Source organism: Elephas maximus, chromosome 4 (assembly GCF_024166365.1).
Source record: "Elephas maximus indicus isolate mEleMax1 chromosome 4, mEleMax1 primary haplotype, whole genome shotgun sequence".
Classification (NCBI taxonomy): Eukaryota; Metazoa; Chordata; class Mammalia; order Proboscidea; family Elephantidae; genus Elephas; species Elephas maximus.
Genome location: NC_064822.1, coordinates 189,454,148 through 189,479,755, shown reverse-complemented (window position 1 = coordinate 189,479,755; position 25,608 = coordinate 189,454,148). Strand labels below are relative to the sequence as shown.

At 51.5% G+C, this 25,608-nt stretch overlaps 1 protein-coding gene across 2 annotated transcripts in view; it reads left to right on the top strand.

Moving 5' to 3' along the window:
• PHF21B (PHD finger protein 21B) overlaps positions 1-19,009 on the top strand; it is a 144,929-nt gene extending 125,920 nt beyond the window's left edge. For both annotated transcript variants that reach the window (XM_049884637.1, XM_049884638.1), the window contains exons 6-13: positions 3,574-3,625; positions 4,824-4,900; positions 5,945-5,999; positions 8,049-8,071; positions 9,967-10,125; positions 15,525-15,600; positions 15,829-15,932; positions 18,736-19,009. In XM_049884637.1, coding sequence (XP_049740594.1) covers positions 3,574-3,625; positions 4,824-4,900; positions 5,945-5,999; positions 8,049-8,071; positions 9,967-10,125; positions 15,525-15,600; positions 15,829-15,932; positions 18,736-18,954 — 765 coding nt within the window. In that variant the 3' untranslated portion in view covers positions 18,955-19,009. The remainder of the gene's footprint in view (positions 1-3,573; positions 3,626-4,823; positions 4,901-5,944; positions 6,000-8,048; positions 8,072-9,966; positions 10,126-15,524; positions 15,601-15,828; positions 15,933-18,735) is intronic.
• The last annotated feature ends 6,599 nt before the right edge of the window (positions 19,010-25,608 follow it).

The window sequence follows — 25,608 nt, the reverse complement described above, 5'->3', positions numbered from 1 at the left end:
AAAAAAAAAAGAACAAAAAACAGAGAAGCCCACCATGGTTTTGGAAAGAAAGATTCAATATTATAAAGTCAGTGCTTCCTAAGTTAATTTATCATTTTAACATCAGCCCAGTAAATAGACCAACTAGTCCCTCCACCCTCAGAGCTCCCTAAGATGATTTTTGCATTTCATATAGACAAATAGACAAGCAAGAAGAGCCAAGGAAATTTTGAACAGGAAGAACAATGAAGAGATTCTGACTCAACTGGAGAGTCAAACACTCTGTAAAGCCTCAGTAACTCAAAGCACGGTAGTGGTTCATGATCGTGCAGACAGATTTAAGGAACAGAATAGAGGCCCCAGAAATAGGCCCAAATATTGATAATTTAGTATGTGATTTAACTGTGAACTTAAATCAGTGAGAAGATAGAATTTTCAGTAAATAATATTAGAACAAATGGGTAACCATATGGAAAAAATGAATCCATACTCCACAACGTCCATACCAGAATCAATTCCGTTCTCGTGAAGTCTCTGGACCAACACTCTAATTTGATATTAAAACAAATAAAATTTATTGAAAGAATAAACCACGGGAGAGCACGCATTCAGCTGGCTGTACCGCATTCAGCTGGCTGTAACGGTATGCTCTGCTTTACGGGCAAAACAAAGAGATGTTTAACAAGCAGAGTGAGTGCAGATAACGGTTTCACGGCAAAGCAACGGCGGGAGAGGAGGTGAGATTTACGAGGATGGTAATTAACCGTGAAACTTCCTTTATATTAGCTTCTAGTCTAAGGCAAATCTCTCACACTTGATACAGTTTTACTAAGGCATTATTTCAAAATGAAAAGTATGAACAATTTTGACCTGAAAGTTGAGCCATATGGAAGTTCAGTGATAACTCTGCAGCTGGGCCAACTTAGTTGGAATCTTTGGATATAAAACTGACCATTAGTTAGGAACAAAAAACAAAACAAACCCATTGTCATGGAGTCAATTCCAACTCATAGCAACCCTGTAGGACAGAGGAGAACTGCCCCCTAGGGTTTCCAAGGGGCGGCTAGTGGATTTGATCTGCCAACCTTTTAGTTAGCAGCCGAGCTCTTAACTGCAGTGCCACCAGGACTCCCTTATTTAGGAAAGTGTAAATAAACTCCAGATATTTAGCTGAGAGAAAAGAATGCCTAGGCCCTTGCCGGGGACCTTCTTTAAGGTGGTTAAAACAACATGTTTATCTATACGCTTTAGCTGACTTTAACAACCAACCAGTGAAGCTTTTTCTAAGACCAGTTGTGGGAACACTCTTAACATAACAGGTGTGACTGAGCTTTGTTTTTCAGACAGCAAGCTTTAACAGAAGCCGAATGGTCATCGGGAGCCTAGAAGTAAGGCCCTCGGTTTAATTTCTGAGTGGAGTGCTTAGTTTTAGTTCTGAAGTCTCCCCAATTAGACCTGCTGGCACCTCAAACTTTAAAAGTTCATTGCACAACTCCAAATGGATCAAAAATTTAAATGTAAAAAATGAATCTGTAAGAGCAAAAATTAAATATAAGCGTATTCCTTTATAACCTCAGAGTCTCTATCCAAGACTCAAAAATCCATACACTATAATGAAAATATTGGTAAGAAATGGGGAAGGTATCACCCACTTCAAATCATATCAAGTGGGCATGCCTCTTTGTTATGACTTTCTAGGATAAAACCAAAAAAATCTGTTGCCATCGAGTCAATTCTGACTCATAGTGACCCTATAGGACAGAGTAGAACTGCCCCATAGGGCTTCCAAGGAGCAGCTGGTGAGTTTGAACTGCTGACCTTTTGGTTAGCAGCTAAACGCATAGCCACTGCGCCACCAGGGCCCCCCAATGGAATATAAATGGATAAAATATGTGGCACATACAGCCCAGGAATGACATACATGAAGAAAGCAAGAGGTCATTAAAAAGACAGGAAAGAAAGAAAAGACCAAAATGGACGACGAAGAGACACTGAAAGTGGCTCCTGAACGTAGCTAAAGTGAAAGGAAGAAATGATGAAGTAAAAGAGCTGAACCGAAGATTCAGAGGACGGCTCAAGAGGACAGAGTATTATTATGAAATGTGCAAAGACCTGGAGATAGAAAACCAAAAGGGAAGAACATGTTCAGCATTTCTCAAACGGGAAGAACTGAGGAATAAATTGAAGTCTCCAATTACAACACTGAAGGATCCTACAGGGAAGCTATTAAACGACACAGGAAGGACCCAAAGAAGATGGAAGGAATACACAGAGTCATGTACCCATAAAAACTGGTCGGCGTTCAGGCATTTCAGGAGGTAGCACATGATCAAGAACTGATTGTCCTGAAGGAAGAAGTCCAAGCTGCACTGAAGGTATCGGTGAAAAATAAGTCTCCAGGAGTTGATGGAATACCAAATGAGATGTTTCAACGAACAGATGCAATGCTGGAAGTGCTCACTCGTCTATGCCAAGAAATTAGGAAGACACCTACGTGGTCAACTGACTGGAAGAGATCCATATTTATGCCTGTTCCAAAGAAAGGTGATCCAACCAGTCCCTGGAGAAGGACATCATGCTTGGCAAAGTACAGGGTCAGCAGAAAAGAGCAAGACCCTCAATGGGATGGACTGACACGGTGGCTGCAACAGTGGGCTCAAGCATAACAATGATTGTGAGGATGGCACAGGACTGGGCAGCATTTCATTCTGTTGTACACGGGGTCACTATGAGTTGGAACAGACTGGATGGCACCTAACAACAACAGTGGGTTCATGCATATTCAATTTATTATTACATTAACAAATAACAGGAACCATGAGAGGAGCAATAAAGAAAATGGTATGAACCAATGATTGTGATGATCCAATTTTATGTAACTTGTTTTTGAGTGCCACCAAGTCGATTCCGACTCCTGATGACCCTATGTGACAGAGTAGAAGTGCCCTGTAAGGTTTCCAAGGCTGTAATCTCTACGGAGGCAGATCACCACATCTTTCTCCCTTGGAGCCGAGGGTGGGTTCAAACCACCAACCTTTTGCGTAGCAGCTGAGCGCTTAACCATTGGGCCACCATTGCTCCTTTATGCACTTTAACCAAAAAACCCAAATCCGTTGCTGATGAGTACAATCCGATTCACAGTGACCCTATATAGGCTGGAGTAGCACTTCCCCGTATGGTTTCCAAGGCTGTTTATAAGTCATTATAGAAGCAGACTGCCACATCTTTCTCACATGAAGCAGCTGGCGGGTTCAAACCACCAACTTTTCAGTCAGCAGCCAAGTGCTTAACCACTGTACCACCAAAGCTCCTTTTATGCATCTTAGGCCTTTAAAATACACTTGAACAAGCGTATTTATCCAGCACATTCATGGGTCCTTATTTGCTCCAAGCAGCTTCTCTCAAGTTTCCTGTGAGTTGTCTTTGTTGACTGGGATCCTTAGATGCTGACTTGGCCCAGAACTACGGCCCCCAGGGACTGGGGCACCCAGAGATCTAGCCTGCACCCACAGCAGAGTAAGCGTTCAGTAGCATTTGTTGAAGGACTGAATGTTGGAGGCCATGTTATCTCTCCTATCTGTTTCCCTCCCTCAGAAAATCGCCTTCATGGTAGCCCTGGGGCTGGTTACAACGGAGCACTTGGAAGGTAAGGACAAGTGGCAGGCTGGGCTGGGACTGACTGCCAGGTGGGGTGGAGGCTGGGCCTGGCTGAAGAAGATCCCGCTACGGGGGTCTACCTGGAGGTGGGTGTGGCCTCAGAGAGAAGCGGCAGGCCTCAGGATGCCCCTGGTCAGATGGTAGCACCCGAGCGTGAGCCCCTTTCTGGGACAGCTACACCAACGCTGGAGGTCAGTTGTTTCCATCACAGAGACAAGACAAAGTTTCACACACACGCACACGCGCATAGGCACCGCATACACGCCCCAAATCCATTGTTGGGATCTCTTGTCTCTTTTCCCCACTCTGACCCTCGGTTTCTTCATCTGCAACACAAGAAAAATTTCATCTTTGTTTGCAGAGTTGTGGGATTGAGAGGAAAGTGCTGTGATTTCTATTACTTTTTCTTACAAACAGACCTCATTTTGGATACTGTTCCCTTGTGATGTTCTAAATACGTACCTCCTTGGGCCCTGTCTTCTTCCTCAGAGGGTCTGAGATGCCCTCTTGGAAACATACTCAATCATATGGAAAAGGCTTAAAAAAGAAAACCCAGGTCCAAGGAGAAGGAGGTTTGAGAAGAACATCAGAACCACTGCACATGGAGAGGCACGTCACAGCTCCCAACCCAGCCCCAAAGGCTGCACCAAATATTTGACTTAGACCCTCCTGGCAGTCAAAGCAAAAAGAGAAAAAAAGAACACAATCACTGTACAGGGATCATTCTCACTACAGGGTACAGAACATAGCAGGCCCTTGCAAAGAGCTTTCGTTTCAGGCATGACTCAGGCCAAGTCCCCTGAGCAGCAAATGTGGGCCTGGTCTCCCTATAAGCCCTGAGCCTCACCTGCGGCTCAGCCGGCCCCAGTCTGTTGTCCCCAAGAGAGACGACTGCAGGCCAGGTGACTACACAGAGGGTCTCTGCTAAGAGTGGGGTCCCTGGATTCTGGGTACCTGTCACCCTCCACCTACCTGTCACAGCCTGAGGCCACCAGAACAGAATGGGTGATCCCTGGAGACCCCAACCCGCCCGGGGCCACTCTGGGGCATGGGTGCTGGGCTTCAGACAAGGCTTCCAGCAGCAGAGAGGCATTGGGGCATGAAGGAGGGCACGGTGGAGTCCAGGCTGTGCCGCGGAAGCAGGTAAGAGTAGGAAGGACCCAGTAACCCCGGTGTCTGCTTTCCAGAAATCCAGAGCAAGCGCCAAGAGCGGAAGAGAAGAAGCACTGCCAACCCCGCCTACAGTGGCCTCCTGGAGACTGAGGTGGGGTGCCGCTGCAGGGGAGGGGCAGGGAAAGTTCCCTGGGCCTCCCACACTCTGGTCGTCTCACTCACTTGCCCCTCTTGGGTCTGGGGTTCAGAAGGTGTCGAGTTCAGAATCAGTGAGAGAAAGGTCAGGAAGATGCACGATCCCCCAGGTGTAAGCTGCACTGGGGAGTCTGGTTTATATGCTGGCTCCTGGGGCTTCGGGCTTCCTCACCCTGAGTCGGGTGGCGGGTGTGGCCCAGTCAGCAGTGCCGCTGCCCCGGGCCTCCCAGGACCACCGCGCGCCTCGTCTGTGGAGCCTGCCCGGTCAGCCTGGAGGTGGCCAGTGTGTACATCGTGGACAAGCTGACCCCAAGAGAATAGGCCCAGAAGGGGGGCGGGGAGGGGCCAGATTGCCCTCCAGCTGCAGTCCCTCTGGGAGGAAGCAGGAGGGAGGCGGGAAGCAGGACCACTGAGGTTCACGCTGAGCTGGGCTCCAGGGAGTGGCTTCACAGCCACCTGTGGGGGCATTCAGCCCATCTCCACACAGTAGCCCTCAAACTCCAAACATGGCCTCTCTGTGCGTCCACCTGGGCCCTGGGGGACGAAATGCAGTGTCCCAGACGGCTCTGAGAGGACTAGGAGAGGATATTGCAAGGCCCCAGCCGACTCCAGTGCCACTGAGAAATAAAATACAGGAGACAGACAGATAACAAAACATTGGCTTCGTTACCGGCCTGCCTCGATTTGGGGTCTCTGACATGCCGTTCCTGAGTCAGACAGGGGTGCCCACCAGGACAGAGGTGGGCGTTGTGGCCCCCACAAGGCAGAGCCCCATGCTGCCTACTATTACACCCTTGCATCCCTGCTCTCCTGCTGCCCCCGTGTCCCTCCACATCTGTCCCTCTTCTGCCTCAGCTGGGATGCCCAGGGGAGCCTGTCCCCCCAAGTAGGGGGAGCCTGTCCTGGGTGGGTCCTCGGCAGGGCAGATGGCCGAGGCAGCAGGCTGAGTAGAGGCTGCCCACTGATCCGGGGTTTTGTTGTTCTGTTTTGTCTCCTGCAGAGGAAACGGTTGGCGTCCAACTATCTCAACAACCCCCTGTTCCTCACAGCAAGAGGTGTGTGCTGCCGGGGGCCTGTGGCCTCTGTTGCTGGGCCAGGGCGGGGGCTGTTCCACCTGCAGCCTTCCTACCTCCAGGTGACAGGGGGCTGTTTAGGGGTGCCCAGGCCTGGCCCCATCTAGGGAGACGCATCTGCACTCCAGCAATGACTGGTTCCCGCCTTGTGGGCAGTATGTTGACAGTCACCTTCGAGCCATTGTCTGCTTCGCTCTCACGGCTCCTTTAGGAAGAACAGGGGAGTCCCCTGCCATCTGGCAGGGGCAGAAACTGGGGCTCTGAGCAGCGGTGCTGGCTCAGGGCACACAGAAGGCCTGGGACCCAGGGCTCGGGGCTGCTCCCCTCTCCTGAGCAAAGACCCAGCCACATGGTGCCTGAGGTATGGTTGCAAGACTGCTCACCACAGGGCTGGCCTGGGTAGGGATGAGGCCCCTACCTGCCCTCCGTCTGCAGCCCACACAGGTGTGGTGCCACATTCCAAGGCAGGTGCCGCAGGCCGCCCTGCTACAGGTCCTGGGTGTGGCCTCATTTGCCTCTGTCCCTGTGCCCAGCCAGTGTGGCCTAGGCAAGGCACCACCTGCTACCAGGTGGCCCTGGAGAGAAGCTTTCTTTGCTCTCTGCCCCTTCTCCCCCACCCCTAGGCAACATCAGACACCTCCCGGGCTGGGCAACTCTGAAGGCCCACACCTTGCCCACCCTCTTGTGCCTGACCTGGCAGCCAGAGAACTGAGACTGGACACAGGAACCCTGGGTCTCTTGCCATCTCTGCCTCATGCTCCCTTTTCACAAGGCCTTGGACCAGATCTTCTAGGGCCCTCGGCTCAGACAGGCTGGGACTGGCCTGAGGCCCATGCTCCATCCGAGGGCCCACAGGCCCTTCCCTCTCTGCTATCCTTGCCCTAGTACAGGGCCTCAGGGGAGCCAAGAAACCCACATAGCCACAGCCAGCAAGGAGGATGTGCTTTATTTTCCATTAGAAAAATGCAGGAGTCTTAAGGGCAGAAAATGAGTGCCTGTTTCTTGATACTGTGTGTGGCTTTCAGCACGTCCTGTCTCCTCCACTTGTTTGGGCTTATTCATCTGTAAAGTGGGCCTGTCACAGTACCTGCCTCTCAGAGTAGGAACAACGACACCAGGGGTAAAAGGAGAGCATCCGTAAGCTGTCTAGAGCTGTGCAGACATAAGGAGTGTTCTTTCCACAGGGTGGTTACTACAGGCAGGTCTCATCCAGAAACTAAAAGGACAACTGCTCTCATGTATAGTCATGAAAATTGTCTGCTTTGGTATGAGAATAGGAGTGGATTGTGGCCAACAAAGCATTGAAAATAAGCCACGTTTGCGGAGTTCCTGGAGGATGGCTCCCTGTGCCTGGGCAGCTCCCTGCTGTGTGATCCTCAGAGATCAGAGGCCATGGCCAGCCTGTTCCCGGGGTGGGTCCTGGCCACCAGCCAGGGTAAAGACCCTTCTTCCCACCATTTCTCACTAGGGTGCTTATGGCAGGCCTCCTATCATGCCCTGGGTGAGGACCCAGGTGTCACTGGGGCCTTATGGTCCTCCCATCATGCCCTGGGTGTGGACCCAGGTGTCACTGGGGCCTTATGGTCCTCCCATCATGCCCTGGGTGTGGACCCAGGTGTCACTGGGGCCTTGTGGGCCCCTCATCATGCTCTGGGTGAGGACCCAGGTGTCACTGGGGCCTCCTGGTCCTCCCATCATGCCCTGGGTGAGAACCCTGGTCTTGGTCTGGTGGGCCTTCCATCATGCCCTGGGTGAGGACCAGGTATCACTAGGGCCTCGTGGGCCTCCATCATGCCCTGGGCGAGGACCCTCGTCTTGGCCTGGTGGGCCTCCCATTATGCCCTGGGTGAGGGCCTTGGTCTTGTCCTAGTGGGCCTCCCGTCATGCCCTGGCTGAGGACCCAGGTGTCACTGGGGTCTCCCATCGTGTCCTGCGTGAGGGCCAAGCCACACTAGGCCTGATGGACCCTATCCTGATTTGTGCTCCTTCGAAGCCCGCTAACACATTCTCCACCCTTCTTCCCCATGCTAGCCAATGAGGACCCCTGCTGGAAGGTACGTGTCTGCCTCCATCTTCACACCTGGGTGGGATGGCGCATGCTTTCAGTAAAGGGGGTGACCTATGGTCTAGGTACCATCACGCCCAGCAAGGCCAGGGAGGAGGTGCCCCACGTTCTCTCCTGGAGTTGAGCCAGGAGTTGGGCCGCTGGGCTCAGTGCCAGAATGTTCCAGAACACCCAAGTCCACTTTCCAGCCTTTTGGGCAGCAGGACATCGCTGCAGGGCTTAGCTCCTGGATTCTAACAGGAGCCATCCCTGCCCAGCCCCGGGGATGCAGTGAGCCCCGTAGCTGGGAAGGCTCAATGGAAGTAGCGGCGGGGGGAGCGAGCTGCCTGGGCCCCGCGTGACCCTAGGCAGAGCTGCCCCTCTCTGTCGCCTGCTGAACTCAGTCATCCCCAGAGCCTCACCCCACCTGCCCACATGCCTGTGCTTCCGTGCGACCCTCATCCACACAGTTTGTCCTTGCTTCTAGGACATTGACTGGTGCTGACCTCAGTCCCGGACACAATCTCAGAATTTATTCAGTGTTTCTCCTTACTAAATCTCTGATCTCAGAAAAACATTTTCCAGCCGTAAAGACTTGGACTGGTCAAGCTCTAAAAAGCGACAGCATTGGGTCCATCCAGCCCTGGTCAGACTATGTTCCCACAGCGACTGCTGCAGTGGCACAGAAAGGTGCCGGCATGCCTGGCAACGTGTGTCCACAGCTGGCAGGTCCTGGGCTCCTGGATGCTGGTCCCCGCCCCCCCTCTAGCTCGCTGTGTGACCTCAGCAAGTGCCTCGCCTTCCCTGGGCCCTGAAACGAGGGGCATGGACGTGGATCACCGAGTCCTCGCCTGTCTGCCGCTCCCTCCTGTGGGTAGCCCTGGGCTGCCTTTTTGATCCCGTGGCCTCGTGGCATGGGTCATCCCAGACGAGATCCCTCTGGTCTCTTTCACCTCTGCCATCGTATGAGCCTTGGAGCTGCTGGTACAGGACAGGGGACCGAGTCAGAGTGCAGGGGTGGTGAGAAACGGTTCCCATTTGGCAGGTTACAGGGATGTGGGCTTACAAAAATGCTCCCTCCTCGCTCAGCCAGAGCTGTCGGCCCTGCAGCAGGCTGGCTGGTACAGTAGTGAGCTCCTTGTTACTGGGAGTGTGTAAATAGAGGCTGAACAACCAATGAACGCTGTAGAGGGGACATTTAAAGTTCCCTCACCCCAAGGAAAGGAGGACGCTCCCCTACCTCATAGAAGCTCCCTGCCTAGGCTCTGGCACACACAGGTTCATCCCGTTGGGACTTCCCAATAACCACCAGGGCTGGCATCCTTGTCCCACGTGACAGATGTGGAAATTAAGGTGTGAGGTAACTCACCTGGTTGTTGGAGGTGCCAGGTTCGACTGAGGTGGTGTGAAGACAATTTAGGGGTGCCAGGCAGAGAGGGTACCTATAGCTTGTCACAGGTCGCACCCTCACTCGCCAAGGCCGGGCATGCATGGAGTCTGTGGCAGGAAGCTGTGGGAGCCTTGGCCTGGGCCCCACCCACAGGACCTGGGCCTCGGGTACAGTGGACCAACATCAAGGAGGACTTTCTCCTGGGCCAGCAGGTGTCTGGCCACAGCAGGCACCTTGCCTAGGAGTCCAGAATCAGAATACCGTAGCCCAGCCATGCCTGACTCGGGGACACTGCCCACTAATAGATGTGGCCCAGGGGTCATTCCTAGATTCTGGGGCATCTGGCAGCTGCTCCCCCTCCTGGGACCCAGCCTGCCCCAACACCATCACCATCAGGGGCTAACCCCACTCTCCCTGCATGCTGAGTACTGCTGGCACAAGAGCTGGGGCCCCAGGGGTGACAGTGGCAGCTGCCCAGACCCCGCTGACCAGTGCTGGCCATTTTTCTCTTTCAGAGCGAGATCACCCATGATGAGCACTGTGTGGCCTGCAAGCGGGGTGCCAACCTGCAGCCCTGCGGCACCTGCCCCGGGGCCTACCACCTCAGCTGCCTGGATCCGCCCCTTAAGACGGCGCCCAAGGGCGTGTGGGTGTGCCCCCAGTGCCAGCAGAAGGTACCAGAGGCGTACGGGTGCGGCTTCCCCCACCCAGTACCTGGGAGGCAGTTCACACATCTGTGCTTCCTGGGTGGCCCCGCCCTGGGTCAGAGATGGGAGGGGCCGGAAAGAGGAGCCTGGGTGTCAGCAGCTTTCTCAGCCCCAGCCCAGTTGGCATTTTGGGTCTGATCATTCACTTTGGTGGTAGTGTCCTGGGCACTGCAGGATGTTAAGCAACATCCCTGCCTGTCCCCACCGCCAGTAGTACCCACCGCAAGTCGCGGCCATCACAGACATTGCAGGCTGAGAAGCACTGTTTTAGAGGAGCGACCAGAGCTGTCCCCTGCCACCGTGTGACTTGGGACAAGTCTGCAGCCCCTGCACTCCAATTCCCCCCTCGAAGAACCAGACTAACAACATGAACCAAAAATAACAGTGCCAATTAATATGTTCAGTCTTAGTGATAGCCAGCGACATACAAATGAAAAGCGTATTGTAGCAAAAAACAGTAACACTCACTTCTGGTGATGTTGCTGTGAGACAGGCAGTCTTACACGTTGCAGTATTTTACAATGAGTACACCTCAAACGCGAAACCCTACCGTGAGGAATGTAGTCTAAGGAAGTGACCTGAACACAGGCAGTTTTATGCGTGAAGAAGTCCTTCACCTTTTATTTATAAAAGGGAAAAGATGGAAACAACCTAACTCCCAGCAACAGGAGATGGTTCACTAAATCCCAGTGCTTGTGTTCAGCACAATAGTATGTAGTCATTGCAAGAAGGTTTTTTTGTTTTTTTTTTTTAACAAAGTTCACAATTCTTTGGAACTTCTTTATTACGTGGAATGACCAAACCCATTGCCTTCGAGTCAGTCCTGTCTGTAGCGACCCTATAGGACAGAGTAGAACTGTCCCATAGGGTTTCCAAGGAGTGGCTGGTGGATTTGAACTTCCAGCCTTTTGGTTAGCAGCCGAGCTCTTAACCACCGTGCCACCAGGGTTCCAACATATGGAATGAAGTTTAAAAAAAATTTTTTTTTTTAAGGCTCTACACCTGTCATATAGTTTGGTGGCCAGTTACCTGAGGAAAAAAAACTGCAGGAAGAAGTCTGGAAGAAGATACTTCAGAATGGTGGTTATGTGTGTGGCTTGCAGTTGGGAGCGGTGCTTTTGTTAGAAGTCTCTTTTCTGAGACCCTGTTACTTGGATAAGGAAAGGCAGTTACCTTTATTTCAGGAAACATTAACAGTTGTGAGTTCCCATCGTTCAGGGTCTTGTGGGCACCAAGGCAGAGGGTGGACGTGGTGAGCTGCGTGCTGCTGTGGGGCTGTCCCCTGTGTGGTCCACTAGCCCCTGCACCGTGACTGCTCTGGGGCCACAACTGTTGGGCGGGTGTGGAGAGAAAACGATATTCTTTGCCCACCTCAGCACACTGGAGGGGCCTCACGGGGTCCCCCATTGTCCCTGGCTTGCTGTCTTAGTTCCCTTGTGTTGCTGTAACAGAAATGCCATGGGAGGGGGGAAGGTGTTTTAACAAACAGAAATACATTTTCTCAGTTTGTTGTTAGGTGCTGTCGAGTCGGCTCCGACTCATAGCGACCCTATGTACCACAGAATGAAGCACTGCCTGGTCCTGTGCCAGGCTCACAATCGTTGTTACATTTAAGCCCATTTTGCAGCCACTGTGGCAGTCCACCTCACTGAGGGTCTTCCTCTTTCCCGCTGTCCCTGTACTTTATTAACCAAGCATGATGTTCTTCTCCAGGGACTGATCCCTCCTGTAATGTGTCGAAAGTATGTAAGATGCAGTCTCGCCATCCTTGCTTTTAAGGAGCATTCTGGTTGTACTTCTTCCAAGACAGATTTGTTTGTTCTTTTGGCATCCCACGGTATATTCAGTGTTCTTCACCAACACCACAATTCAAAGGCATCAATTCTTCAGTCTTCCTTATTCCTTGTCCAGCTTTCACATGCATATGATGCGATTGCAAATACCATGGCTTGGGTCACGCGCACCTTAGTCTTTAAGGTGACATCTTTGCTTTTCAACATTTTAAAGAGGTCCTTTGCAGCAGATTTGCCCAGAGCAGTGCATCTTCTGATTTCTTGACTGCTGCTTCCGTGAGTGTTGATTGTGGATCCAAGTAAAATGAAATCCTTGATATCTTCAGGCTGTTCTCCACTGATCGTGATGTTGCTCATTGGTCCAGTTGTGAGGATTTTTGTTTTCTTTATGTTGAGATGTAATCCATACTGAAGGCTGTGATCTTTGATCTTCATCAGCAAGTGCTTCAAGTCCTCTTCACTTTCAGCAAGCAAGGTTGTGTCATCTGCATAACGCAGGTTGTTAATGAGTCTTCCTCCAATCCTGATGCCCCGTTCTTCTTCATATAGTCCAGCTTCTTGAATTATTTGCTCAGCATACAGATTAAATAAGCATGGTGAAAGGATACAACCCTGACGCACACCTTTCCTGACTTTAAACTACACAGTACCCCCTTCTTCTGTCCAAACAACTGCCTCTTGATCTGTGCACAGGTCCTCATGAGCACAATTAAGTGTTCTGAAATTCCCATTCTTTGCAATGTTATCCATAATTTACTACGATCCACACAGTCAAATGCCTTTTCATAGTCAATAAAACACAGGTAAACATCCTTCTGGTATCCTCTGCTTTCAGCCAGGGTCCATCTGACGTCAGCAATGATATCCCTGGTTCCATGTCCTCTTCTGAAACCGGCCTGAATTTCTGGCAGTTCCCTGTCGATGTACTGCTGCAGCCACTTTCGAATGATCTTCAGCAAAATTTTGCTTGCATTTGGTATGAATGATATGCTATAATTCCCACATTTGGTTGGATCACCTTTCTTGGGACTAGGCATAAATACGGAGCTCTTCCAGCCAGTTGGCCAGGAAGCTGTCTTCCATATCTCTTGGCGTAGACGAGTGAGCACCTCCAGAGCTGCACCTGTTTGTTGAAACATCTCAATTGATATTCCATCAATTCCTGGAGCCTTGTTTTTTGCCAATGCCTTCAGGGCAGCTTGGACTTCTCCCTTCAGTGCCATCGGTTACTGATCGTATGCTACTTCCTAGAGTGGTTGAAGTCGACCAATTCTTGGTATAATGACTCTGTGTAGTCCTTCCTTTTGATGCTTCCTGCATCATTTGATATTCTCCCCATAGAATCCTTCACTATTGCAACTCACGGCCTGAAATTTTTTTTTCTTCAGTTCTTTCAGCTTGAGAAATGTTGAACGTGTTCTTCCCTTTTGGTTTTCTAACTCCAGGTCTTTGCACATGCCATTATAATACTTTGTCTTCTCGAACTCCCCTTTGAAATCTTCTGTCCAGTTCTTTTACTGCATCATTTCTTCCTTTTGCTTTAGCTGCTCGACGTTCAAGAGCAAGTTTCAGATTCTCTTCTGACATCTATTTTGGTCTTTTCTTTCTTTCCTGTCTTTTTAGTGACCTCTTGCTTTCTTCTTGTGTGATGTCCTTGAGGTCATTCCACAACTCATCTGATCTTTGATCATTAGTGTTCAACGCATCAAATATATTCTTGAGATGATCTCAAAATTCAGGTGGTATATACTCAGGGTTGTACTTTGGCTCTGGTGGACTTGTTCTAATTTTCTTCAGTTTCAACTTGAACTTGCATATGAGCAGTTGATGGTCTGTTCCACAGTCAGCCCCTGGCCTTGTTCTGACTGATGATATTGAGCTTTTCTATCGTCTCTTTCCACAGATGTAGTCAGTTTGATTCCTGTGTGTTCCATCTGGCGAGGTCCATGTGTATAGTCGCCGTTCATGTTGGTGAAAGAAGGTATTTGCAATGAAGAAGTCGTTGGTCTTGCAAAATTCTATCATGCAATGTCCGGCATCGTTCCTGTCATGAAGGCCATATTTTCGAACTACTGATCCTTCTTCTTTGTTTCCAACTTTCGCATTCCAATCACCAGTAATTATCAATGCATCTTGATTGCATGTTCGATCAATTTCAGACTGCAGCAGCTGATAAAAATCTTCTGTTTCTTCATCTTTGGCCCTAGTGGTTGGTGCGTAAATTTGAATAATAGTTGCATTAACCGGTCTTCATTGTACGTGTATGGATACTGTCCAATCACTGAGAGCGTTGCATTTCAGGAGAGATCTTAAAGTGTTCTTTTTTGACAATGAATGCAACCCCATTCCTCTTCAAGTTGTCATTCCCAGCATAGTAGGCTATATGATTGTCCCATTCAAAATGGCCAATACCAGCCCATCTCAGCTCACTAATGCCTAGGATATCGATGTTTATGCGTTCCATTTCATTTTTGATGATTTCTAGTTTTCCTAGATTCATACTTCGTACATTCCAGGTTCCAGTTATTAATGGATGTTTGCAGCTGTTTCTTCTCATTTTGAGTCACGCCACCTCAGCAAATGAAGGTCCTGGAAGCTCGATTCCATCCACATCATTGAGGAGGCAGCTCTTCCCCAGCCATCTTCTGAGTGCCTTCCAACCTGGGGGGCTCGTCTTCCAGCACTGTATCAGACAATGTTCCATTGCTATTCATAAGGTTTTCACTGGCTAATTCTTTTCAGAAGTAGACTGTTGGGTCCTTCTTCCTAGTCTGTCTTAGTCTGAAAGTTCAGCTGAAATCTGTCCACCATGGGTGACCCTGCTGGCATCTGAATACCAGTGGCATAGCTTCCAGCATCACAGCAACACACAAGCCCCCACAGTACGACAAACTGACAGACACTTGGGGGTCTCACAGTTTAGGAGACTAGAAATCTGAATTCAGGGCACCAGCTCTAGAGGAAGCCTCTGCCACTTGAGGGTTGGGGGGATCCTCTTCTCAGTTTCTCTAGTGTTCTCCTTGGGGTTTCTTCTCTGTGCACCTCGGCAATGGCCATGTGGCATCTGTCTTGTCCCATTTGTGCTGGCTTTCTTCTGTGCCTAATCTGCTGTTTTATATTTCAAAATTGATTGTCTTAAGACGAGCCCTCCACTGATACGGCCTCGTTAACATAACAAAGAAAACTTTGTACCCAAATGAGATTACATCACAGGTACAGGGGTTAGGATTTCCAGCACATATTTGGGGAGGACACAATTCAGTTCCTAACACTTGCCAAGGACTGCCCTCGGGTCCCCTGGACTTGGGAAGAATACAAGTCACCATTCACTCATCCATTCATTCAAGAAGTCTGCACCGGCTCCGCGCCAGGCCGTTTGGGATGCAAGACCCAGAATCCTGCCCTCGTGGCGCTGATGTCCCTATTGAGCAGCCTCTGCAAGCCAGATCATGAGAGATGTATGGCTGCCACCCCCGGTGACATTTGCGGTTCAGAGAGGTCAGGATCACACAGCCAGAGCATGGCAGGTCCCGGTGGGTCCGAGGTGCCACACTCTTTCCCATGTGTCCCCAGGCCTTAAAGAAGGACGAGGGTGTGCCCTGGACCGGGATGTTGGCCATCGTGCACTCCTATGTCACCCACAAGACAGGTGAGGCATCCTTGGGGTGGAAAGGGCTGGCGGGTCCAGGCTGCTCTAGGCCAGAGCTCTGAGAAGAGGGTGCAGGGACTGGTCCAGCGTGCGGGGCCGTCACTGCATGGGGTGGGGGGCGCTTCCAGGCCCCATGCATCTGGCCACACCACTGCTCCTGCTCCCGCCCCCTGCCGGCCTGGTTACTACCACTTACGGCCCTTCCTGGTGGTGGCTTCTCTTTGGCAGTCAAAGAAGAGGAGAAGCAGAAGCTGCTGCAGAGGGGCAGCAAGCTGCAGAGCGAGCACCAACAGCTGGAGGAGAGGGACCGACGCCTGGCCTCAGCTGTGAAGGTGCGTGGGCCGGGGCACTGCCGGGTGTAGACCCAAAGCTTCCCTGTCTGGTGACGGAGGGAAGAAGACAGACTCACTGAGGATCACTGGCCAAGTCAGTAAGTGGGGAATGCGGCCCTGTGACCCATTCAGAAAATATCTGTCAAGCAAGGGACAGCATCCTGGCTCTGCTCCTTCTCAGCTCTGTGACTTGGCAAGGACCTAACCTCAGAGCTTGTTTCAAAATGGACATAATTCCTCCTGCTTAGGGTGGTGATGGACAAGATGATGATAATGGTGATGGTGGTGGTGACGATCAGTGGTGATGGTGGTGGGGTGATGGTGGTGGTGATGGTGGTGATGGTGGTGGTGGTGTGATGGTGGTGGTGTGATGGTGGTGGTGTGATGGTGGTATGATGGTGATGGTGTGATGGTGATGATGGTGGTGGTGTGATGGTGGTGTGATGGTGGTGATGGTGATGGTGTGATGGTGGTGGTGTGATGGTGATGGTGGTGTGATGGTGGTGGTGATGGTGGTGGTGGTGTGATGGTGATGGTGGTGGTGTGATGGTGATGGTGGTGTGATGGTGGTGGTGATGGTGGTGGTGGTGTGATGGTGATGGTGGTGGTGTGATGGTGATGGTGATGGTGGTGGTGGTGTGATGGTGATGGTGGTGGTGTGATGGTGATGGTGGTGGTGGTGTGATGGTGATGGTGATGGTGGTGTGATGGTGGTGTGATGGTGATGGTGGTGGTGTGATGGTGATGGTGTGATGGTGATGGTGGTGTGATGGTGGTGGTGGTGTGATGGTGATGGTGATGGTGGTGTGATGGTGGTGTGATGGTGATGGTGGTGGTGGTGTGATGGTGATGGTGATGGTGGTGTGATGGTGGTGTGATGGTGATGGTGTGATGGTGATGGTGGTGGTGTGATGGTGATGGTGTGATGGTGATGGTGATGGTGGTGTGATGGTGATGGTGGTGGTGGTGTGATGGTGATGGTGATGGTGGTGTGATGGTGGTGTGATGGTGATGGTGATGGTGGTGGTGTGATGGTGATGGTGTGATGGTGATGGTGATGGTGGTGTGATGGTGATGGTGATGGTGGTGTGATGGTGGTGTGATGGTGGTGGTGATGGTGGTGGTGTGATGGTGATGGTGTGATGGTGATGGTGATGGTGGTGTGATGGTGGTGGTGGTGTGATGGTGATGGTGGTGGTGTGATGGTGGTGGTGATGGTGGTGGTGGTGTGATGGTGATGGTGGTGGTGTGATGGTGATGGTGGTGGTGGTGTGATGGTGATGGTGATGGTGGTGTGATGGTGGTGTGATGGTGATGGTGTGATGGTGATGATGGTGGTGGTGTGATGGTGGTGATGGTGATGGTGGTGGTGTGATGGTGGTGGTGTGATGGTGGTGGTGTGATGGTGGTGGTGTGATGGTGATGGTGGTGGTGTGATGGTGATGGTGGTGTGATGGTGGTGGTGGTGTGATGGTGATGGTGGTGGTGGTGTGATGGTGATGGTGATGGTGGTGGTGGTGTGATGGTGATGGTGGTGTGATGGTGGTGGTGATGGTGGTGGTGGTGTGATGGTGATGGTGATGATGGTGATGGTGTGATGGTGATGGTGATGGTGGTGTGATGGTGGTGGTGGTGTGATGGTGATGGTGGTGGTGTGATGGTGATGGTGGTGTGATGGTGGTGGTGGTGTGATGGTGATGGTGGTGGTGGTGTGATGGTGATGGTGATGGTGGTGGTGGTGTGATGGTGATGGTGGTGTGATGGTGGTGGTGATGGTGGTGGTGGTGTGATGGTGATGGTGATGATGGTGATGGTGTGATGGTGATGGTGATGGTGGTGTGATGGTGGTGGTGGTGTGATGGTGATGGTGGTGTGATGGTGGTGGTGATGGTGGTGGTGGTGTGATGGTGATGGTGTGATGGTGATGGTGATGGTGGTGTGATGGTGGTGGTGGTGTGATGGTGATGGTGGTGGTGGTGTGATGGTGATGGTGATGGTGGTGTGATGGTGGTGTGATGGTGATGGTGTGATGGTGATGGTGGTGGTGTGATGGTGGTGATGGTGATGGTGGTAGTGTGATGGTGGTGGTGTGATGGTGATGATGGTGGTGGTGTGATGGTGATGATGGTGGTGGTGTGATGGTGATGATGGTGGTGGTGTGATGGTGGTGATGATGATGGTGATGATGGTGGTGATGATGCCGGTGGTGGTGGTGGTGATAGTAACAGCAGTGCCAGGCCCTAGCAAAGCTCTTTAAATGCAGCATCTCATTTCATCCTCTCACTAAGCCTTTGAAAGAGGCTCTGTGATTATTTGTGACAGTCCAATGAAGCTGGCACATGCATCCAGCTTTCTAACTGGGGCCTTCAGTCCTTACCGCTTCCCCATGTGGCCATAGTCATAGAAAGGATAAAAACATAGAAGCGACACAGCAGGCAAGAGGCAGAGTGCAGGCCTGCCCAGCCATGTGAAGGTCTTCTGTAGCTGCTGGCTCAGCCAGCGCTGGCTCTGAGCTTCTTGCCCCCAGGAGGAGAAAGAAGCTGTCTGCTAGGAGGCATGGTGATCCATGTTGCTTCTACAGAAGTGCACCTTTTCTAGACCTAAGTTCCAAAAGAAACCTTCCATGGAACTGGCTGCCATTGGTTCCATTTTTAGCAGCTGCCTGATTTTTGTGAGGCCCCCTGCCTGGTTTCTTTAGGCCTTGGCAATGCGACAAAGGGGCCTCGTGTCCCGGGCTGGGCAGAGGGGACCGCTGCCCACAGTTGAATTCTGAGACCATTCTCTCTACCCCTCCCCCTGACAGAAATGCCTGGAGCTCAAAACGAGCCTGCTGGCCCAGCAGAGGGGCACCCAGTCATCCTTGGAGCGCCTCCGGGCCCTGCTGAGACTGATACAGGGCGAGCAGATGCTCCAGGTCACCATGACGACCACCAGCCCCACCCCACTGCTGGCCGGGCCCTGGACCAAGCCCTCCACAGCAGCCATGCACTCTGCCCTCCAGCACCCGCAGGGGCACAACTGACCCCCAGGGACCTGGCTTCGCACCCGCAGGAAGTTCCTGGGACCCTGCTCACACACCTGGGGTCCTGTTGGCCTTAATCTGTATCACTATGAAGTTCAGACAAAGTAAACCAGACAGAGACAGCGGAACAAAGGGGCACAAGCTGGGCAGGGGTCCCAAAGCGGGGACTGGGTGGGGGTGGCAGCGGAGACCACCGCCTTTGCACTCCCACAGGGTTCCCCAAAGCCAAGTGAGGAGAGGTGGGCCCAGGGCACACCATCGTCCACCACCTGCAGCTGGGCTGCCCCAGGCCTGCGGCTCCCAGACCACGGCTCTCTCCCCAGCCCCAGCTGCCTCAGAGAGAGGCGGAGGTTGTGGGAGGGCCTAGAAGACCACAGGGCCAGTGCTTCCGGGGTGTCCAGCCAGAGGGAGACCGGAAGACACAGACATAGCGAAGTAATAGATCTAGTTGGGTTTCATGCTGTTGGAATGAGAAATGGGTAGCAAACTCTAGGTAGGACTCCGACCCCCCCCTCAGGGCCACGCTCATAGGTGCCCACCTGCACCTGGGTCCAGACCGGGCCACCCCCTGCACCTCGAAGGATGACCAGGCCCTCTGTCAGTATTAATAGGGTGCATAATTGCCGCTGTTTCACTTGAAAGACTGGAGCTGTGCATCCCTGAGGGGTGCTTGGTGCTCCCCAGGCTCCGTCCCTGCACCCCAACCCTGGAGCAGCCCTCCAGCCGACCTTTTGGACTCGTTTTGCCCTCGGCATATTTTTCTCATGGAGTTTTTGGGCCAGATGGAGCCGAAACCACGTGGGGGAGGCAGCTGGTGGGTTTTCTCTTTGGGGTTATCATATCATGCAACGTATGATGGGAGCCTTCAGCGTTCTTTCGAAGAGCCGAGAAGTATTTCACTCTTTTCTTGCCAGTACAGACACTATGCCAAAAAATAACTTTACATTTTTGTATGGCGTTTTTATTGTAAGATATGTAATGTGAAGGGGAGCACTTGCTGACCTGTTTTTTTTTTTTTTTTTTTTTTTCCCTGCTTCTAGAAATCTCTGCTTCAAGGTACGAATGGGGAGGCCTCCCCTTGGGGAGCCTGTCAACCTGGAGAGATCTGGGTTTTTTTATTTTTAAGAACTAGGGTGGCGGGTGGAGGAGGAAGAAGGGGCAGTGGCCCCAGGAAGGTTTGGCCTTTGGGGACTCTTGAGCCCCCCGCTTCTTGCTGGCTCCCGAGTCAGCCGGGAGCCCAAGGGCTGCATGCCCAGGGCTCCCGTGTCCCAGGACAGGCTGTGCCAGGTGCCTCCACCCAGCAGCTTCTCGGGTTCCAAGGAACTTAGCACAACAGGACAAGCACCCAGGAGCCCCAGAGCTCCCGCCCATCAGTATATCACATGGTGCCGAATTGCATTGAATACACGTGAGTGTTGTGCATCTGTGGCCACGGTCACATGCACTCAGACACAGGTGCAGAGCAAGGGGGCCGGCCTGGCGGCCGCGGCCCCACCTATCATTTCACGATTCCGGGAGAAACTGTGCTGTACGATACAGATCTATTTTAATACACTCAACACTGGGTTGAACAAGATTTTTATATTCTTTTATTGATGAACAAAGAGCCGTGGGAGACGCACGTCTTCTATGTTGGCTGCTCTGTGCCGATTATGTCTCTGCTCGGCTTGCCGCGCCAGCGTCTTCAGGTCCCTTGTTTGTCTGTCTGTTTTCTTCCCGGATGAATTGAATTAAAAAACAAATTTTTTTTTTTTTTTTTTAATGTCATGGGAGGATACGAAAGGTTGGATCCAGGAGGGGTAGCTGCCGACGTGTCTTGAGACTTGTTAGTTTTTTTGACCGAGAGGACCGTCCAGTGGATAGTGAGAATAGAGGAAAAGTGTTTGTCTTAAATATGTCAATGTAGTTTTCCTTCTGTATGACACATTAAACGCGATCGATGGTTTCAAAGCCCTGGGGTTCTCGTTTCCTTGGCTACGGCGGAGTGCTCCCTGGGAGCACGTGGGGCGGGGGGCGGGCAATGGAGAAACCCAAACAAACCCATTGCTGTCGGGTGGATTCCGACTCACAGCGACCCCATGTGTCACGGAGTAGAACTGCTCCACAGGATTTTCTCAGCTGTCATCTTTACAGAAAGATTGCCAGGCCTTACTTCTGTGGCACCTCTGGGTTCGAATCACCAACCTTTAGGTTAGTAGCTGAGAGTAAACCATTTGTGCCACCCACAGACCTGGGCACAGGACAAGAGGCCAAAAACCAGGGTCCTGCCTGTGTAAAGGAGGGAGGGGAGGAGAAGAGCCCATGTGAGGATCCCACGCAGCATCCCCAGGCCCCAGGAGGTGGTAACTGCTTCTGTAGGGCCAGGATCCATGGTTGCAAGAAACAGAAACCCACCAAGACAGCCCCTGGGCAGAGCCGGAGGACAGTGTGCCGCCCACCCACTCACCCGTTTCTGCTTCAGCACGTTATGTCACCGCCGTTCCAGGCAGCGTGCAGATGAAGTCCCACGACCCCTGGGGGTTCGTACCTCAGCCTTGCCAGGGAGCAGCCAAACTGGGAGGCCAGACATTGCGTCCTGATTCCAAATGGTGGGCCCGGTCGGCTCAGGTGCCCGTCCCCAGGCCAATCAGCCGTGGCCAGAGTATGGGACCAGGTACCACAGTGGCTGTGCCCACTGCCCGGAGAGGTGGGAAGGGGTGGGCCAGCAGTGTCACTGTCTGTGTCACGCTGAGAAAGCTTGAGGCCCAAGTCAGGTGCCCCAGTGAGAAACAGAGCCAGTAGAGTACACACACACACACACACACACACACACACACACACACAGATTTCTTCTAATAAGAAATTGGATCATGTGACTGGGGACTGGCAAGTCTAAAAACTCGGTGGTGAGCTGGAGCTGCTGGTACCCTCTTGAGTCTGAAAGGTGGAAACTCTTGCAGGGTGTCGAGGTTATGGTCTTGAGGCAGACTTCCTTCTCTGGGAAACCTCAGTTTTTGTTCTCGAGGCTTTCAACTGATTGGATAAGGCCCACCCACATTCTTGAGGGTAATCCCTTAGAGTTAACTGGTAGTAAATGTTAATCACATCTACAAAATACCTTCTCAGCAACATCCAGACTGGTGTTTGACCAAACACCGGGGCACCGTAGCCTACACCAGTGGACACGTACAATGAACCCAGGGTCACATAGTTGTGGGGTGGGGGCAGATTTCAAGTCTGCCTGGCCTCAGACTGTGCATTCCTCCCCTCCCTGTAAAACCTCTTCACAGTCCCCAAGAGCAGCCCCAGCCTCCTTCCCAGTGGCCACGAGCAGACTCCGGAGCCCGTTGGGGTGACCGTGACAGCCCCCAGCCTTCTTGGCTGGTGGGCTCAAAGCTCTCATCTGTACTCAGCGCTTCCAGTTTCACTCCCCCCCTTGCGCTTCCAGTTTCACTCCCCCCTCTTGGATCACCCTGACCCTTTTACACCATTGGAGAAGCCCACCTCTGGGTCACCAATGGCCTCCATGTGGGTGTTTCCAGGCATTGCCTGGATTCTCAGGGCCCTGTGACGCGTCGATCTGTCCTCCATTTGAGGAGCCCCAGGAACCCCATGGCTGGGTGTCCTGCCTGTCCTCCCCCTCCCCCTGTCTCCAGGTTTTGTCTCCTCTGCCGAAGCTCTGTGTGCGGAGGTCCCAGTGGGTGCTCCAGCCTCTCCTGCCCCCCAACACCCCTTGGCCAACCTCACCCGGCTCCTGGCTTTCTGCCTCCACACTGATGCCTCCCCAATTTTAATTCCCAACCTGGGTGCCCAGGCAGCGTCTCCAACTCGACACAGCGCCCACCAGGCCAGCTCCACTGCTGCCTCCCCATCTCAGGTGACATTTCAGCCTTCCCGTCCTGTGGCACCCCCTGGGAGCTGCCCTGCCTCCTGTCCCCCCACTCCACACCTGTTCCGTTGTCAGAAGCAGGACGTGACCTTTCTCACACCCACACTGGCACTGCCTCAGTCTTCGCACCTGGATCTTTGCAGCCGCCTCACCTGGTCTCCGCCCCACACCGCCAGCTTCTCAACCCAGCAGCTGCTGTTTTTGTTGAGTCGATTCCGACTCATGGCGACCCCGTGTGCGCAGAGAAGAATGCTCCGTAGGGTTTTCAAGGCTGTGACCTTTTGGAAGATTGCCAGGCCTTTCTTCTGAGGCACCTCTGGGTAGGTTCAAACTGACCAGCCTTTCCAACAGTAGTCGAGTGCTTAACCATGTGCACCACCCAGGACTCCCAGCAGCTACTGTGATGGTGTGAAAATGAGATCATGTCATGTCTGCTGTCACTCCCCATCCCGCTCAGGCCACAAGCCACGGCCTTTGGCTGCCTCTCTTCTCCACATCCATCTCTGGTCCAGCCACCCTGGCCTCCTTCCACTATCCTGAACCCACCGCAGGGCCTTTGCACGTGCTTGCTGCCTGGACTGCCCTTCCCCAGTGTTTCCCTGACTGGCTCCCCCACTTGCATGGGGACTAGACCACAGCCCCGCTCTGTGCAGCCTTCCCAGCCACCTGGCTAAGGCTTTTAATTCCCCATCTCTTCCCTGCTCTTTGATTTCTTAGACTTTGTACCACCTACCACGACTCCGCTTTGTGTGTTCCTATCTGTCCTCAACTGGACCAAAACCTCCATGAGGGCAGGGATCGAACCTGAGGGCTGTCCTGGCATGGAGTCCTCATGGTGCTACTGGTGGGGTGCGTGGGAGCTGCAGGAGCTGATTTTGGCACAATTTGGGACCCACTTTCCAATGAGCGGGGCATTGGTGGCACAGTGGTTAAGCACTCAGCTGCTAACCTAAAGGTCGGCAGTTTGAACCCTCCAGTGCTTCTGCGGCAGTAAGATGGGTCAGCCTACTTCCGTAAAGATTACAGCCTTGGAAACCCTGTGGGGCAGTTCTACTCTGTCCTACGTTGTTGTTGTTGTTGTTGTTGTTGTTGTTGTTAGGCACCGTCAAGTCCGTTCTGACTCATAGCAACCCTGTGTACAACAGAACGAAACACCATCTGGTCCTGTGCCATCCTCACAATCGTTACGCCTAAGCCCATTGTTACAGCCACTGTGTCAATCCATCTCACTGAGGGGCTTCCTCTTTGCTGACACTCTACCAAGCATGATGTCCTTCTCCAGGGACTGATCCCACCTGACAATATGTCCAAAGTATGTGAGATGCAATCCCGCCATCTTTGCTTCCAAGGAGCATTCTGGCTGTACTTCCGAGAAAGATTTGTTCATTATTCTGGCAGTCCATGGTGTATTGAATATTCTTCACCAACACTATAACTCAAAGACATCAATTCTTCTTCGGTCTTCCTTATTCACTGTCCAGTTTTCACATGAATAGGAGGCAATTGCAAATACCATGGCTTGGGTCAGGTGCAGCTTATTCTTCAAGTTGACATATTTGCTTTTCAACACTTTAAAGAGGTCTTTTGCAGCAGATTTGCCCAATGCAATGCATCGTTTGATTTCTTCACTGCTGTTTCCATAAGTGTTGACTATAGATCCAAGTAAAATGAAATCCTTGACAACTTCAAACTTTTCTCCATTTATCATGATGTTGCTCATTGGTCCAGTTGTGAGGATTTTTGTTTTCTTTATGTTGAGGTGTAATCCGTACTGAAGGCTGTGGTCTTTGATCTTCGTCAGTAAGTGCTTCAAGTCCTCTTCACTTTCTGCAAGCAAGGTTGTGTCATCTGCAGAACGCAGGTTGTTAATGAGTCTTCCTCCAATCCTGATGCCCCGTTCTTCTTCATATAGTCCAGCTTCTCAGATTATTTGCTCAGCGTACAGATTGAGTAGGTATGGTGAAAGAATACAACCCTGACGCACACCTTTCCTGACTTTAAACCAATCAGTATCCCCTTGTTCTGTCTGAACAACTGCCTCTTGCTCTATGTAAAGATTCCTCATGAGCACAATTAAGTGTTCTGGAATTCCCATTCTTCGCAATATTATCCATAATTTGTTATGATCCACACAGTCCAATTCCTTGGCATAGTCAATAAAACACCGGTAAACATCCTTCTGGTATTCTCTGCTTTCAGCCAGGATCCATCTGACATCAGCAATGATGGCCCTGGTTCCACATCCTCTTCTGAAAAAAAAAAAAAAAAAAGGCCTGAATTTCTGGCAGTTCCCTGTCGATATACTGCTGCAGCCACTTTTAAATGATCTTCAGCAAAATTTGACTTGCGTGTGATATTAATGATATTGTTCGATAATTTCCTCATTTGGTTGGGTCACCTTTCTTGGGAATAGGCATAAATATGGATCTCTTCCAGTCGGTTGGCCAGGAAGCTGTCTTCCAAATTTCTTGGCATAGATGAATGAGCACTTCCAGCACTGCACCCACTTGTTGAAACATCTCAATTGATATTCCATCAATTCCCAGAGCCTTGTTCTTCATCCTTTCAGTACCGTTGGTTTCTGATCGTATGCTACCTCCTGAAATGGTTGAATGTCGACCAATTATTTTAGATATAGTGATTGTGTATCCCATCTTCCTATGTCATTTAATGTTTTCCCCATAGAATCCTTCAATATTGCAACTCAAGGCTCAAATTTTTTCTTTAGTTCTTTCAGCTTAAGAATGCCAAGTGTGTTCTTCCCTTTTGGTTTTCTAACTCCAGGT